Genomic DNA, 17,335 nt, shown 5'->3' with positions numbered 1-17,335 from the left:
AACGTGTGTTCAAAATACTACGAAAATATTTCTAAGGTCTGGGAAGCCGTGGGATATCCAAGGATTTCGTTCGGGGGAAATACTAGGTGGGATAATTTTTTGAAAAACAGGGCACTAAGGAGAGGATTACATTTTATAATTTCTCTGAGTTCTGGGGGGTTATCCCCCAAAACCCTCCCCTCGCTGCGCCACTGGTCTTCACAACTCTTTGGGAGGGCAACCATTCTTCCTAACAAGCATTAAATCGCTTGGAGACATCGTAACCTCATCCTAGCTCATTATTGCAATCCTATTCTTCGATTCTCGCGCATTCCCTGTCCCCAGCTCTAGTGTAGACTCAATATTATATTGTCATGGACTCATTTTGACTCATTTTTGACGCTATTTGGCAAACGGAATTTCGTGTTCGACGAATTTCAACACGTCTGGATTATTATTACCATCCTTACCTGTGATTCTCGCGCATGCCCTGTCCTTGCCTCTGGTGTGGGCTCTATATTATATTGTTATTTACTCTCTTTTTCACGTTCATTGACGTAATTTTACTTTCACTTTCTCGTTTCGAAATATATCTGCTCGACTGTATGCATAAATCAACCACGGGCTCATCATGGGTTGTTTTTTGGCGACCTTATTCCCTCTTCCTCTCCTCCGTATCTTCTTCTTCGCGAGTCCCGTTGCGTCTCCTCCCATCCCCCGCCTTTCCCTCCTCCACCGTTCTTCTCCTTCCCCTTATCCAAACACTTTTACCCCCGTCGTCGTCAGTGTGTTCCCGATGTGTGAAGAGGGGAGTCCTCCCCAGATCGTGTTCTGAGAGAGGGCGTTGCCCGCCTCGAGTCTTCGTCGCTTCCTTCCTCGCACTCCGCACGCCGTCTCCTGGAAATGCTCGCTCGTTTGAGTCGATTGGGGGTGTGCCCCATGCACAACCGATTGTTTGCTAAACATTAACGGTGAAGCGCGATGCTCTTTTTTGTGTGGGTATGAGTGTGACTATGTTTTCGTTACTCTTTGGAAGGGCTACCATGCTTACTAACACGCCTTTAATCGCTTTAAAAAATCGTATCATAAACCTGGCTTATCATTGTAATCCTTTCCTTCGATCCTAGCAAATGCCCTGTTCTAAACATTGGTGTAAACTCTGCAATGTGTTTTTCACTAACGAATTATACATCCGAGCATGTTTATGTGCGCAGAGTTTCACATTTTAGTTTATTAACGTTATGGCCTCACTTGTCTAGTTATAACTATCGGTCAAAATCCATTGCCCTCTTTAATTACCTTTCTTAACATAATATTGGGGTTTATTCTGCATGTCTTAGACTTTTAAATGGTCCAGTTCTTGTTCCTTTTGATAGTATTACATATGCCATACATGAGACCTAACCTATTAAGATAACACATCAGAGGGAGCTTGAAACGATTTCCTGCACAACAATGAATACATTGGGAGTTATTTTCAACTTAGATGCGTATTTTGTGTGAAATATTGCTTACTTGATAAATTGAAGAACCTTCACTAATCCTTGGAGCATTGATAACCCATACCTTTGTGTTATGAGCCTTCGTCTGTCTATTAGTGGTTATAAAATCATATTTGAGATGAAAATACGTTTTCGGAAGCACATGTGCGTTCATTATCCGTCAATCATTCCTAAAAGTTTTAGTATTTCCTAATATTTTAATCTTTCAGCCGTTTGAATACCGTGAATAATAATCCATACCATTCGATCGCTTTGTAATTCATGTAATTAACTTAGGATTGCATGGAGGTAGTTTTCAGTTCTTGTTTTAGCTATCAAAAAATTGCCAACCTTTCTTTGCCGGTAATGACCCAAATTGCTCGTTGATAACATATTTTCTGTACTGAAAACACCAATTCCGTCGCATAGTACCCTTGTGTGCTCTGGAATGCCCCTAATTACTGGAAAATATCGTTTTAACACTTGCACGTGGTGGTGTGGAGATTAACTTGCAATCTGCATTTTCAGGATAAATCTCCGACCTCGCCTCTCTCGTTCGTTACCCCGTGGCCGTTGATCGTGAACGAAGTGTTGGAAGATTTACAGTGAACAAATTGTGCGCCGAAATAGAGTAAAGGAACAATATGTGGTCCAAATTGAAATCCGGATTGCAGGTGATTACGAAATGCCTCGCTTCATTTCTGTGGTGATGGTCGTTGTAGCATAGGGTGCAGTGTGAATTTGTCACTTATAAGTGCCTTCATTACGTGTTGTGGTTCCCGTCGATCCGTTTTGATGGAAATAGAGTGTGGTGCGGTTTTTTTAAATTTATAACTGTGTGCACAGCAGATCCAAGACTGAGATTGTTCTTCTCCTTTCGATTTTAGGTCCCCACGAGAGGAAATTCATCGCCACCTTCCGGCCGAAATGGAAGTAATGGGTAAGTTATATTTACTATTTAAAATATTTCTATCCTTAGTATTGATTTTATGGCTATTGCACCCTTTTATCAATTCCCGAAAAAAATGTAGAAATGTTAATGTTGTGCCTGTGGTAAATACTATGGGGATTCCACAGTCATATGTCCTAACCCTATTTAATTTTGAGCCAGATAATGGCATTAACCTATGCCTTGTTAACATAGTAGCGAGCTATTTCTGGAAGAATGTTTAAAATTTATAATCTGCACGCTTGCTCTTCTACTCTAGAATGAGTCCCATGAGGTTCAGCCAAATCTACGCATAAGGATTCAGTAGCAAGAAATTTTTAAATTACTTATGGTAATCTTGCGATCGTAAACGGTGTAATTAACTTAAGTGTTTTAATTTAAGTATACCGGGACTAGCCACGGTATGAGCTTGACGGAGTCATTCGCAATGTATAAATTGTGCGAAAAATCCCCTGAGAAAAAAATCATTCGCCGCGACTGGGATTCGAATCTGAAACTCCCGATATTCGGTAGAGTGTTTTAGCCAGTTCATTTATTCCCATCCTCGTTAAAATGTAGAAAAGACATTAAAATTTGTGTGGTAAAGTCTATGGGGATTTAGAGGTCAATTTTTCAAACAAAAGAACTTTATTTTTTACCGCATAAAAGCATTAACTAATGTTTTTTCCACATGTTAGCGAGCTATCTCTTGAGGTATGTTTTAATAATTAGTGTTCGCATGATTTTTCTTTTACTCACGAATAGTTTCTGTAAGGGTATAAATAATGGGTATAATAAGGTTTCATTAGATAAAAATTATTTTTTTATTTCTAATCGAATCGGAGATATCTTAAGCAGTGTAATTGAAGAGCTGAAGTGAATATGGTTTCACTTTAATTAAGTGGACCAGAAGAAAACATTTATTAGAATTATCCTGCTTGGCGGTGACACTGTAAGATGAATTTTCTATCCCAGTAGTTAAGAAGCATACATAAATAGTTATTAATATTTATAATGACTCAAAGTGATTTATTTAAACTATTGATATGGTGTCAAGCCCAAATTGAAGATACGGCATGTATAAAGTGTATTGCCGATAATACGTTGTACTAGCTTTTGCTGGAAAATAAAGTTTACCGCTTCATAGACCAATATTCATAAATTCACACTTTCAAATCCTTGTCCTTTTCCTCCACTTTAATTTGTGATAGACTTATATATTAACCCATTAGAGCTTATAGGTGTAATTACTCTTCGTGAAATAGTTTTCCAAAATTAAGTGATACAAATGGGTTTCATGTTAATTATTTATACATTTATCCATCGGTGTTATGAATTAGCGCTTTCAGCGTAATAACTAATGGGTTGTTAGAAAAAATACGGGAGAGTTCAAACTTCATTGAGCTTATTTGAAAATATCAGCTGTATCCAGATCTTATAAAAGGCGTGTTTACACGATACATTTACCCTCGCGGATAGAAGTGTAAGTAAATATGAACATATGTACCCGCTTCTGTAGTTGGGTAAGCATGGATAAAAATTTGAAACCGGATTTACTGCATCATTTTATTTTCCAAACGAAATAAAAATGTATTATTTTTAATGGCCAAGGCGAAATGTGACCAAAATTATTTAATTTCATGTAAAAATGAGTTCCAGAATTTTCATGAACTTCTTTGCGAAAGATTTTGTAATCATTGGTTTAGTTCTTATATATTAAGTAGAACTGATTTAGACGTTAGGTTTTCACTAGTGGTTTGGATTCCATATAGCCAAATGATAGCTTATTTCCTGAGAGACAATATTTCTCTATATTCAGTTTTTTTTATTTTTGACAACTCTTCCTCTGGTTGTACCTCAAAATTTTTTCTGCATATTTCTGTTCGATGTCTTATAAAATAAATATCATGATCTAGCCCTGCCTCCGGCCACCCCATGTAGAGTTAATACTTGCGTAGGTTTTTTGATTGCCTAACTGGAAATAAGTTTCCAGTTTCCTACTTAGAAGTCTCTTCCAATTTTTGAAATGACACAATCCCGCTTGTTTGATCTTTTCAAGAATTCTATCACCAGGCCTCTGGCGATGGGCCAACAATGTGTAAGCGCTGCCAAGGATATATTGTTTCCAAGAATAGATACTCATTCCTCATTTTTAAGCCTTTATGAATCCATATAACGTAGGATGTAGACACGGAAAAAAGATTAATGATCGCAAGTTTAACTTATTAAACTTAATTACCGGTTTAAGCGTTGGTAAAGTATTATTTTTTCATTACATGATTGGTTAAAATATTGGATGTAATATTATGTTTTCCGAATCACTTGAATTTGAGTTCTATAATGTGGTGAATGACATAATTTTTACTATTTAGTTGGCGAAAAATGTCACTCAAACTCTACGAAAAAAGAGGCTATTACTAGCGCATATAGTTCTTCTTGTTAGGATTGTCAAAAATTACTTTTGAAAACTAAATTAGATTTCGTTAATTGTCACCTATTAGTTTTCATTACAATTAGATGTATCTGGTTCACCTTCAGATTTACTGTATATCGTGGGGATTAGATTCATACATGCAGTTTGAATTCCATACATTTATTTCTTATAAATATGTGTATTGTCGAAATTCGAATACTCGAAAACTTGAAGTACTGTTCAAGAAGTTACATTTAAGGCGTAGGCATTTGCAGCGTAATTGCGTCAGTACGAAAAAGTTAATTATTTTGTGGAAACCGCTAGTTCTTGCGATAATTTAGTGTGTGAGATTAGCGGTTTTACCCCCTTCTTCCACAGGGGTAATGTTGTCATATCGCAACTTTACACTTATGTATTTCATACTCTTAATATTGATTTGCATCACTGAAATCTTCTTGCTGACAACCAGCTAGCTTTTACATTGAAATGTCCACCATTTAGTTCAACAGCTTTCATATTCCTTGAAAAATGATACTCTTGAGCAAATAATGTTCAGTAGGAGTAAATTAGAAGCGTTTATTTTCGAATGCCAAGCGCATCATTAATGTGATGAATGTATATCACTCAATCAGATTTGTGTTTGTCAGTAATTGGTATTATTTAAGATTGCTTCGTAGTTGAGACAATGCGTATCCATATAATTTTTGTAACTTTCACTACAGAAGTTTTAAGCTAAGATTTCAACAGCAATATATTTGAAGCCGGAAAGAGGTAGGCAATCCGTTTCCTTAAACTTTGAGACTTAAATATGATTCATTGTATGATCATTTTGTTGTAATTATTATTTGTGTTGTGAATTATCGAGTCACAGTCCACGTTAAGCTGCACTAGGTAAATATTTGCTCCACTGTTTGGGATCGGGTTGGTGTGGCGGCTATCCAAACCGGCAGCTCGGGATCAAATCCCGGCGCGGCGTTGGCAGAGAATTTTCAGAGACTGCCCGATCCCTGCTTGAATGATGTGCGGATGACATTTCAAGCAAAATTCTCCGTCCGTCGGATGGGATGCTACACAGTGGTCAACTTGGCGTCTTTCGCTAATAGCAGGCTAATGCCGCCGCCGGGTTTCTCTCCACCCTGCCTTCCATACCCTTCCCTCATGGCGCAAATGGCCTCACCTGTCGGTCGCCTCCTCCAAATGCCATACCAACTGAACAGTTTATTTGTACACAAAGAGTAAAAGGGGACCGATGATACTTCTCTCTTACTCATATCTACACCGAATTTGCTGCCTATTATGTGGGAGCATCGCATATAGTCAATGTCCGGAGAACACACTCGACTGCTTCTCTGTTACGAGATAGTGCTTCCATCCCGTTCTCATGCGCACCTTCCCACAATGCTTCGCGCTTCGAAGGATGAGTTGTCCCTGGCGAGCCATTTGAAATTCGCGGGAACCGGTCAACCGACGGATGTTTTGACTATGCCGACTGCGGGAGTCTGTGACCGGTGCTGCCCATTGTTTGAGTTTGAAACTCTTGGCCTCGCCAAAGACAACATCCCAGTCTCCTGTGTTCCAGCTCCTCCTTCCATTCATACGCCTTTCTGTCCTACTTTATAGCAATATTAAAAGCCATAAGCATTTGCTGAAGGCTCAAGTTTGTTTTTATGATGACACATTTAGATAGATTGATAGAAATATATTTATTGCTCATAGAAAAATCCATGAGAACAAAAATAATAATAAATTACATTAATAAATGATAGTTTGGTAGTACATCAAATACAAGACATATTATTAAAATGGTGATAAACTGAAATTTTTTAAATTTCTGTGTAATGTTATATCCATTTCATGACATAACCAAGCATAGCAAATGCAAAACAATCCAAGTAAAAAACGGAAAATGGAGCAATGCAAAAAGCCGGGATTGATACAAACTTAAACAGAATTCGCGTATTCTTAACTAAACAAGTGAAAAAATGCTAAAGCAAAAAAATGAACCATGAAAACAAAAACACAAATTTGAAAAAATAAAATAAAAAAATAGGAGCAATTTATGCTTTTACCAAGACAATCCGTATCCAATCGACCCGTATCTGATATCCTTCTTCAATAATATTTCACAAAACTTATTCACCTTTTTTGCTAATATGCAAATTTATTTGTCTTCTCACATAATGCCCACTTTTTCCAGTTCAGAAAATGGTTTCTAAATAGGTGGCGATTATTCTATTATTATTGATCACCCACAGAATAGATAACAATCCTCATATTAACTTATCTTGGAAGTAATACTATTAGATGTTTACTTCACTTGATATTATTAAAGGATTCATGAATTCATTTTATTTATATTATATTTACATTCATCGAAGAGTGGTTAATAATCACAATATTTTAGTCTAAGAGTTTAAGAGTAAATTTAGTGATGTCGTCAAAGCTATGAAAAATAAGGAAAACTGTTCCACGCTTAAGAAGGCATGCACCATATATTTCATCCCCAACAATTTGATGTACCTACGTAGTAATGAATTCGGAAGATATTTAATGCCTAAAGACTTAAATATAATTTCCCACTAGGAAGGCAACCCTACATATGCCATCTTATAACTTGTGCAATGAATATATTTTTCTGTTGTCTGATTAGTTAAGAAGATTTTGGTTGAAAAAGTGATCTATTGATCACCCACAGAATAGATAACAATCCTCATATTAACTTATCTTGGAAGTAATACTATTATATGTTTACTTCACTTAATATTATTAAAGGATTCATGAATTCATTTTATTTATATTTTATTTACATTCAACGAAGAGTAGTTCATTTTATAAATGAACTACTCTTCGTTGTATGGATGAAGTAATCCACTCAATTCTTTCACAGCTGTGCTGGATGTCTTATCTTCTTTGGGTTCTACTTTTGTCGTGTTTCCTTCTCTCCGAGGCTTATTGGGTTTGCTGCAATTTTAACCATTGGCTGTGTATTTCAAGTACTTGATTTCCTTCATCCTTCCCGCTTCATTCATAAAACCTCGAACATTTTTCTTTTCATTTTTCATCTCATATATCGTTCATATCCCACTTCCAGAAAGGTCAAATTCGACCCGTATCCGACATTCTTCTTCAATGATATTTCACCAACCTTATTCGCCTCTTTTGCTAATATGCAAATTTATTTGTCTTCTCACATAATGCCCAATTTTTCCAATTCAGACGATGGTTTAGTTTCTAAATAGGTGGCGATTATTCTTCAAGGCTTACAAAAGTCAACATGCTATTTAAATTGAAAATTTCCCCACTTTGCTCTGTTGTTAAACAGTTGAGGTGGATAAACTGCCGCCGGAAAATAATCATATTATTTGCGTAATACTACTGCTTTATTTGTAGAATGAGGAGGGGAGAGAAGCTGCGTTTTATTCATATGGCAAAGCCGAGCGCGTTAATTATAATAGTGATGATGATCTGAAGAGCAGAGTGACTCTGTAACCACGGATTTGGATGCCGAACTAAGGCGTAATTTTTATCCGGAATAAAAATTAATTTATATTATTAACATTTATATTAGCACCAATTATTGGATTTAGGGGCAAAAATCGGGAACAATACTCAACTGCAGCAGCTCTTCCATCCTCAGCAGCCCTTTAATTCAGGAAATAGACCCTTTGACCACCTGCTGTGCGACTCAATGAGCTTTTATGGAATATGTAGTGTCACTTGCCACTTTACATAGCTTATCGGACATTCGATTTCGGGGCTGTAAGTGCATGAGATGGCCCGCTCCCCCTTGGTTTCGTTAACATACGAGTGGTCATCATCAATTCACGGCAGGAGAAGATAGCCTTTTAAGTTTAATTATTATAATTGTGCCTCTTGGCGTGCGTAATGTACACGTTTTCCAAGAATGTCTTTCCGTCCTCCTAGTTAGGGAAAAATATCCGGTGTCTTGCGGTTAAAGGTGTCTCACGATTGAACACGTTCAATGAACATAAATTACAGCAATAATTAAATAATAACTTTTATTACTACATGCAAAAAATTACATTTCAAATACAAATAACGATTAACTTTAGGTAGCCTCGAAAGGAACCTGTATTAGGCTACCATAAAATAATAACGTGTTTTGCTTTTACTGAAAGATACATGTAGCTCTTGTAGTGATACCATGACTATCTCTTAAAAGGGTAAGTGCGTACCTTAAAGCTACTTATTAGTAGTTTATTTATAACTAATGTGCAACAGTTTTTACATAAATATATATAAAACCTCATTGAGGATGACTTTCTGGCGAAAATTTATACTGCATTTGGTTGCCATTCAATGCAATCTTGGTTAAGGGCACTATACACCTTTATTGTTGTCAGATGTGTACGACTTGATTTAGTCTCCACCTCCAACAGTTGTCATTGGAGGGAAATTCCAATTCGATTGCGCCAATTCACTTAGCGGCATCAAAGCGCCTCCGCTCCCTCCTCCGCACCCTCTAGCGGCGCGGCGGTGCGTTTATGTGATGCCGCTCTTCCCCCCCTAACTCCGCATCTCATCGCAACCGACTAAGAGGGTTGTGCGCTGCTTCCAAGCGTAATTGGCAGGCAAAGTTCGAGAGAGCGTGTGGTTTGGAGTGTTTGTGTGCGAGGCCTCCAACTGTTTGTGTGTCAGACGTGGATGTTTTCATGGTCGCTCGCGAGGACTGATGACGGATCTCAGGTGGCGCGCGTACGCTACTGCTGCCCTGCCTTTAACACTTGTGTGCGTACTCAGGTAGTCAGATCGAAGAAAATTGTAAGATTTTGGAGTTAATGTGGATGGGATAGGAAGAAGAATGCATCGCAATCCAATATTTCATCTATCTTCAATGTGTATGCATATATACATAAAAGATAATGTCCGTTTGTCTGTCCGTTATGAGTTTCTATACGGCTGCACGTATTGCAACCAAAGGTAGTACTGAGGTGAATCTCATTTTCCTGAACGTTGTAGTGCTAATTCAATGGCTTCCTACGCACCATTTCCGTCGGTTTCCCATTACAGTTGGTTACGTAACGACGTACAACTTCTATGGTTGGACATCCTGAGTAAGCACACCTCTCGAAACGATCTAAGAGAAAACAAAAATCCTATATGATCATTAATTACAAGTTCCCTTCTTCTATGGATACTATCATTCCTTAACATAGCCAGGTGGCCTGCTAGTTACTAATAGGCATTTAAGGTTTTACACGTTTTTCATCAGTCAGCAGATCATTTAAGGACCGTTGAGGCTAAGTCCAGTTCATATGATTTTGAATATAAGTGTAGATATGTGTTTGGTGGGTTACACGATATTGTTATGGTAAAGGGATATTATCTCACCACCATTTGTGTTCCCACCAACCATTATCTACACTTATTTCCAAAATTATGTAAGTTACCCTTATATCCACTGCCTTCTAGGATCCTCATTTTAGGATTTTGCCACAATTATTGCAGTTTCTGTTGCCGCAAAGGTTAAGGAATGAGGCTAGCATAAGATAAGTGTAGGAGATATTAGCCTGAAGATTGTACATGTTAATTTCATTGGAGTGATAGTCATAATGACGCGATAGATTTTTGATATCCGGTATACCGTAAATCCTTATTTATATGAAATTTCAACACTTGCTTTTCCTACATCATGATTTGGTATTTCATATCATCAGTTTGAATCTTGAAGTTCAGTAAGTTCAGGTTTTTATTGGGCTTAAATAAGGGAATACCATCAATTCTTATCGATATACATGAGGAATTCGCAGTCCTTTTAGCTACAATTTAAGCTTCATAAATTTACATTTATTACCAGTGATTTTGCTGGATTATGTTAGACTGAACATCCTATATATAACAACGATAGTGTAATGGATTTGAAAAGCAATATTCATCTGCGGATTTGACCGAATACGAATCTATCTTGAAAGCGTTATTGCATTTTGTGGTATCTCTCGAAGCATTTCGCGAAAATATCTATTTAGGGATGCTCGTAGATGTTCTTGGATTCACATGGTTGTTGTGCCTTTCCATTACTCCTAAAAAATTATTATTTGGAATCGAAATTTTCGGATACGTTCTCCTTTCAATTCCACCCTCCTCATAAATCGCTCATTCTCTGTATCGATTCAAATGGGATACGTGATTGAATGCTTCATCGGTTCATGCTGATGAATCGCTCATTTTAGCGCGATCCCCTCATGAAATACTCAAGCTCTACCTGCCAGGAAGTTTCCTTCATTCGCTGCATCCACGTTTTCCCAATAACGGCGTGTTTCCCAAGACACTCAAACTATCGTAAACTCTGTCAAGACCGTGTTATCCTATCGGCACTTGCATCACCCGCTGTGGGGAAACTGCCGAACCATCTACGTCATCGCGTCAAGTTTTTATGACAACTTTTTCCACCCTCGCCCGTTAAATGGTTATAAAGTGTCGACAGACGGCTGAAATACGTTATCCCATCAACCCTACCTCCCGATCCCCATAAAGTTTTCCGTGGTTTTTGCTTGAATATGCGCCAGAAGTGAAGATTTTGCATAAAATTATGTTATCATATTTGGAGTCAGCTGTTATAATTGAAGCGTTGGAATGACAAAGGTAGGAATTCACTGAAGAAAATTTTACTGGAGACGAAGAAGAAAGACGTTTGTCAACATTGCAATGCTTATCTTAGTGTACAAACTTAGTCAATCGTAGCAACTGATATATTGTATCAATTCTCTTTCTACCTTGTCCATGACATTGGCATGTGTATTCTTCGACCTTCTCCATGAATAAACAAAATATAGATTTTATGTAATCGACTACCTTCCCCATCTCCATCAACAATCTGTCAACCTCTTTGAGGTTTACCACGCTTCTGGTAATGATTTACTGGTAGCTTGTTATATTTTTCTTTGACATTTTTAATTAAATTTGGCGGATATTAGTCGTGGTTTTGGAAAAAGTTTTTATTCGGTCAATATAATTTTTTGCGAGGTTCAATAAATTTTAAAATTGTAAATTGTTGAAAGTTTAGTTCTCTAGAGCATGTTAAAGTTAATCTATTCCTCTTTATTCCCAGGGTAAATATTTTCAACCGATCTCATCTGTTAACAGATAACGGGTAATCTAACATTTTGGCCTCCGTAAAACATTTTTACGACATTACGTCCAATAAATATATTTTTTTAACATAATAATTTTATTTGATTTTTTCATGCATACAAGCCGTTCATCGTTTACTCAAATACCTTAAATATCGCGAGCCATTAAAATTTTATGCTGAACCTCTTAAATCATCAGATGAATTCTGTAATTCGACTTAAATGAGCATTTTTTTATTTAACATGTTGGCGGTAAAAAATTATTCAATTGGTTATTTAACAGTAAAGGTATTCATCCCGTGGCCTGCCGGCTGATTTCTTGCGGCCGATAGAGGTTAAAGAAAATATCGTTTCCCGCCACACAAAATAGAGTATATATCGACACACTCGTCAAAAATAAACTAAGACGAAAATTGATTGGTGGAACTTTTTAACGAATAAAGACTATTGATCTTTGAAATTATATGTTTTATTATTTTATTGATGTGGTGGTAAAGTAACATGGAGCATTGTGACCCTCCGCACGATGTATAATCGGCTTTTGGCCCTTGCATTAAAAAAGGTTGAAGAAAGGCTTTACAGGGTGGATAATTACTGCCTATCTTTGCACTTTCGATCAACTTCCGCCTGTATCCCTGCACTGTAGTTGCAAACAGAATAATAGGCGTTACCTTACCTACCTTCTATCCCCTCCGTTCATGCCACTCATGTGATACGTTCTCCCTCTTGTTTTTCGTCTTCGTGACGCACGGAAAGAATCTTTTACGAGCAGGTGTCGTCATGGACCGTTATGGATGCCATTGTTGTTGAGTTGGTCACATGTTACACGTGGGTGGAACTAATGCCGGAAATTATATTAATTCTCCAAGTGTTAGCGTGTTTTCATTCAGATCTGCTTTGTCATTTCATGAACCGCATGGCATTTTTGCACTCCATGGGAAGGAAGTTTAATGATAAATATACTTCTGGGATACTCTGGTAGTTAAGCCTTTAGCGCGCGTGATTATAGTCGTTGAAGCTGCGTCACGTTGCACTTGGGTGCAAATATCAGTGTTTCTATTATGCTAATTTATTTTTACCGGTGTTGCTTGATGATAAGTCCCTTTTGATCTTAAAATGATCCATATCATATTCTCATCATATAGAAACCTTTTCTCGGTAAAAGCTACCCGAATCGGTTATTTCGTATATTGGGTATCATTACCCGTTGTTCTTCAAGGGTTTTTGGTAAAAATATTCTTAATGAAACTAGGGATGCCATTTTTGAAATGTCTAATTTACTCAAGAGATTTTTTGATAAGAACCGAAGGCATAATAATGTTTTCAAATGAACAAACATAGCTCACAGCGCTCCTATTACAATGCGGGGTATTTTTGTCAAATGACGCTTTGAGGGACCTGCATGAACCTACGTGACTTGGCTAAGAACTCTATCGGCTTGACTACGACTTATTTACTAGGTTTTCTCGTTATGTATTTAATTCGTTTTAAGGGATGGATTCGAATATTCCTACGGATTTGGAGTCATGAAATATATTATTAAATATACATAAGTTTTCTTTGATATCGTTCTACGTGATTTTATTGCATGTTATACGTTTTATCGGATAACTTTGGCTTAATAATAATTAATTTTAAATAAACAAAGTTGATTTTATTTATTATTTTGCGCAAACTATGTTAACACGTTCGCTGCCGGACCCGAATTCTAGTGTCATTCCGCGTGTGCCAGGCGAATATTTTCGAACCTATTACCAAACGGCAATAATGACATTGAGCCTATCTCCGGGTTTTACTAATATTCCTCGGTATACTGTATTTACACTCATTATGTGATTCGCTATCGATTGTAACTTTAGTCACGTGCGACGCCATAGGGTGTCTCCTCACTTTTGACAAAGCCTAAAATTTGATGAGACGCCATTTGGCGGCTCGGGCAATTGGATCTGCGTTCCAACTTTTTAGTGTACACTCAAAAGTTATGGTTGAAAATAATGTTAAAACAAATTTTAATTGTTGATTATGCTTTTTATAATATTTGCTATCGTATCCGGAGATGATTAGTGCAATGATTTAAATTTGGGAGGCTTAGGTACGGCTGATCCGGAGAGATCATACATTTTGTAAAAACACGTTTGGCTTTACTGAGGGCAACTTTGCGACTCATCGTCTGCAAGAATTCTTTGTAACATCCGCGACAGCCAACGGGCTTTTCTAAAATGAAGAAACAGCGCTAAAAATAGTGCGAAAAATACTAATTCTCGATTTTATGTTATGATAATTTTATCCTCTAAATTACCAGACTTCGAAGACTTCCTTCAGTGTTATTTGTATTTACCAGGTAGTGCGTCAATTTTTTTTAGACCCTATCAACGGAATCCCGTAGAATATGCAGCCATTCTTCCATAATTTATCGTCTTAACTGCTGGAGAGAGATCATGTGGGCACCTAGATTCCGTGTTTCATTCCACAGTATAAAAGAATTAACAATGCAAGTCCCAAAAGGAGCATCATCGGCCACCTTGTGGTACCACCTTACTATTTTTCGATGGCTGCAGTGATACAACGAAAGGGTGTCAGCAATGTCAATTCCTCCCTTTATTTTATTGTACCCAATCGCCATCTTTGGCTCAGTAACCACTTCCCCTCTTCGATTTCTTTCCCCGTTGGGATTACCTCCTATTTGATGGTGGTGGAGATCATGAATACGTCGCGCTGATTTTTCCATTTCTTCACCGTTGCTCCACAAGTTTTTCATAGCACTGAAATGTCTTTCTTGATTTTAGCAGTCGTTATTTCTCTTAACAGCCCTTTCCTATTTTTCCTAATGGTACCCACAAAATGAGACTTATCTCCCAACATTTCTTTCCAGAAGCGTGGGATGAATCAAATCACTAGAAGTATCTAAACATTACAGCAGGAGTAGGGGTGCTGACTAACAAAAAATATTGGGGGGCCCAAACCGGGGACCCTGTCTCTGTAAATTTTATATGTAGTGAATTTTATGTTTTTTTAGCATTTTAGAAGAGTCATATGATCGACATTAGAACCCTGATCACTCGAATCTCGATATATGGACACTCCGGGGAAAATTGACAAGCATGATACATTTTTTTCTCACATCTGTAACGAATTTTTGGGGTGGCTCGGTCCCCCTCAGGCCCCATGGAGTCGGCACCACTGAGCAGGAGTTATTAGAATGTTAATAAAAAAATGGAATAAGGAATCATACCTGTATTAGAAGAAGAAAGATTACCTGACTCTGAGGATTCATACGACTCCTCAGACACCCTGAATTAGCGGTGTCTCCTTCAGAAAATCCTTCAAGGTCGTTGGTGGCAGCCGAATTATCAGAATGAAACATATGCTCGATTTCTTCTTCGTTAAAACGTTTCTTTCCCCCAATAATGCGTGACGGAGTACACATGATATATTCACTAAACTGGTTATCACTTCCGTATCGAAGGCACAGACACAGAATAAATTTGGTGTACTGATACGCTCCTCACTCGGTTAGGTATGAGCGACCACTGAGGGAAGAAAAAAAAACGAAAAAAAGCTCTGCAAATGTAATTTGAAACATTGTGTGGAGATATAATACCTCAAGCTTCCACTTGAAACATAGAATGATACAGCCATTGAAAAATGGCACTCTCGAAAAAAACATGACAAACCGAAGACGAAAAAAATGAAATTCGAGCTGAAATGTGTTACCAATACCCTTCCTTCACAGAAGATAACATTGTCTCGTCAGTGCATAAGGAAATTTAGCTTAAATTTCAAGTTCTATACATCGCTTGATGATTCAACAAAAACGCTACTTTGACGCCCATTGGCGTCTCACTAGTTGCGTCCAGCAGCAATGCGAGACGCCATATGGCGTCTCACTAACTCGAATTTGAAGTTATGTGAGACGCCCTATGGCGGCGCGTGGCAGGGAACGTGTTGATAGCTATGACAATAACCTCTTTCATTGCATTATCTATATTTACATTGCATTTGAATCTGTTTTCATATGGTATTAGAGGAATATTAAATGAAGAATGTTGTATCTCGAACAATATATCTATTTTCTTTGAATTATCTCTTAAATAAATACGATTTTGGGATGCATGCTCGGATTAATATATTGCTGACGAATAATTATAGTTTCTAAATAAGTAGCATAAAGATTAAACATTTTCCCGTTAAAGAGAATTATCTCCCTTTAAGCAGGAACATTATTGATAAGGTGGTTTTTTTCGCTGCTGAGACTAGCATTGGGGCAGTCTATCTGGAGAGGCTCCCTCTAATTAGGGCCACAAGGGTACTTCCTTAACCAATTCGGCTTTCCCAATTTTCCCGTTGCTACGAGGCTCACTTTCTCTCTTGTGTGATGCTCTTTAGATTTCCCTTGTCCTGCAGATGGATCATTATCGATTGTATATGGATATTTTTTGCTCCATAGAATATACTCAATAGTTTCCCGAAGCACTTGTGCTTAATTAGGCGAGCTGATTGTGGTGATGCCATGCTCTCCAATTGATCACTAGGGTTCTTAATGCATCTTGCTTCGATTCACAATTTATATCGCCAGGTCGTTAAAAGGACCTTTTTATCGCGAAAGGTTTCATTGATTTAATAATGAATGATAACTTGCTTTGTTCGGAACTCGTTGAAAAATATGTCTTTTTATAATGTGATTTATCTCTTAGTTTCCATGCGCGTTTGAAACTGCCATGTGTTGAATAAACAAAAATGAGACTTTTGGGACACCAATTTTTTTCAATAAATAAACTTTTTACTCCCGGTCTTATTTTTTAATAAAAGAAGTCGTTTTGTCCCTGAAACTGATATAGTATTTTCTACGGCTTTATCCGTATAGTATATCTCCAGTGGTTATCACGAGTACGAACATTAAGATTGTGGCCACGCGGCTTGCGTGATTTCACCCATTTGTCAAAACAGGTCACGGGACGAAAAAGCAATGAGGCGAAGAAAACGTTTTTGACTTCTTTCATCTTAAACCTCCCTTAAACACTAAGTTAGTCACCCGATTTCTGCCATCAAGACGGACTTAGGAAAAAAAACTGAATTACAAATGGAAGGCTGAGTCATTATGTGGGAAAAACGGAGATTTCTAACTTAGGAGAAATCTTTTTCGAGCGAAACATTAGTGTTCTTTTAGGGGTAATTAGGACATTTTCTTCCGTGTTACAAGGGCTGGAAGAGCCGAAGGTGAAAATTGAATTAAAATATTGATTGTTCAAGTAGTGGCTAGCCTGTAATTTCATAACTGAATTTTCCTTGAATCGTATCTGAATTTGAACCAAATGAAAATGATTCATATCTGTAATGTTAAATAAAGGTCATCAAATCAGTGCATATCAATTTTTTTACTACGTTAATATAAAGATGGCTCTTCATTTTAATCATTCATTGATCTTTTATTTTCGGGTGAGAT

General features: G+C 37.4%; 1 protein-coding gene across 4 annotated transcripts in view; it reads left to right on the top strand.

The window, feature by feature from the left end:
* LOC124162260 (delta-sarcoglycan-like) overlaps positions 1-17,335 on the top strand; it is a 391,441-nt gene that overhangs the window by 303,848 nt on the left and 70,258 nt on the right. The window contains exons 1-3 of one of the 4 annotated variants that reach the window (XM_046538734.1): positions 779-950; positions 1,989-2,134; positions 2,348-2,400. In XM_046538734.1, the coding sequence (XP_046394690.1) occupies positions 2,105-2,134; positions 2,348-2,400 (83 nt within the window). In that variant the 5' untranslated portion in view covers positions 779-950; positions 1,989-2,104. Of the gene's footprint in view, positions 1-778; positions 979-1,988; positions 2,135-2,347; positions 2,401-17,335 lie in introns of those variants that run through there. The other 3 variants (XM_046538732.1, XM_046538733.1, XM_046538731.1) reach the window with 3 other exon arrangements.

This window comes from Ischnura elegans, chromosome 7 (genome assembly GCF_921293095.1).
Source record: "Ischnura elegans chromosome 7, ioIscEleg1.1, whole genome shotgun sequence".
Taxonomy (NCBI): Eukaryota; Metazoa; Arthropoda; class Insecta; order Odonata; family Coenagrionidae; genus Ischnura; species Ischnura elegans.
The sequence above is the reverse complement of the archived record's forward strand: the minus strand, read 5'-3'. Positions and strand labels throughout refer to the sequence as shown.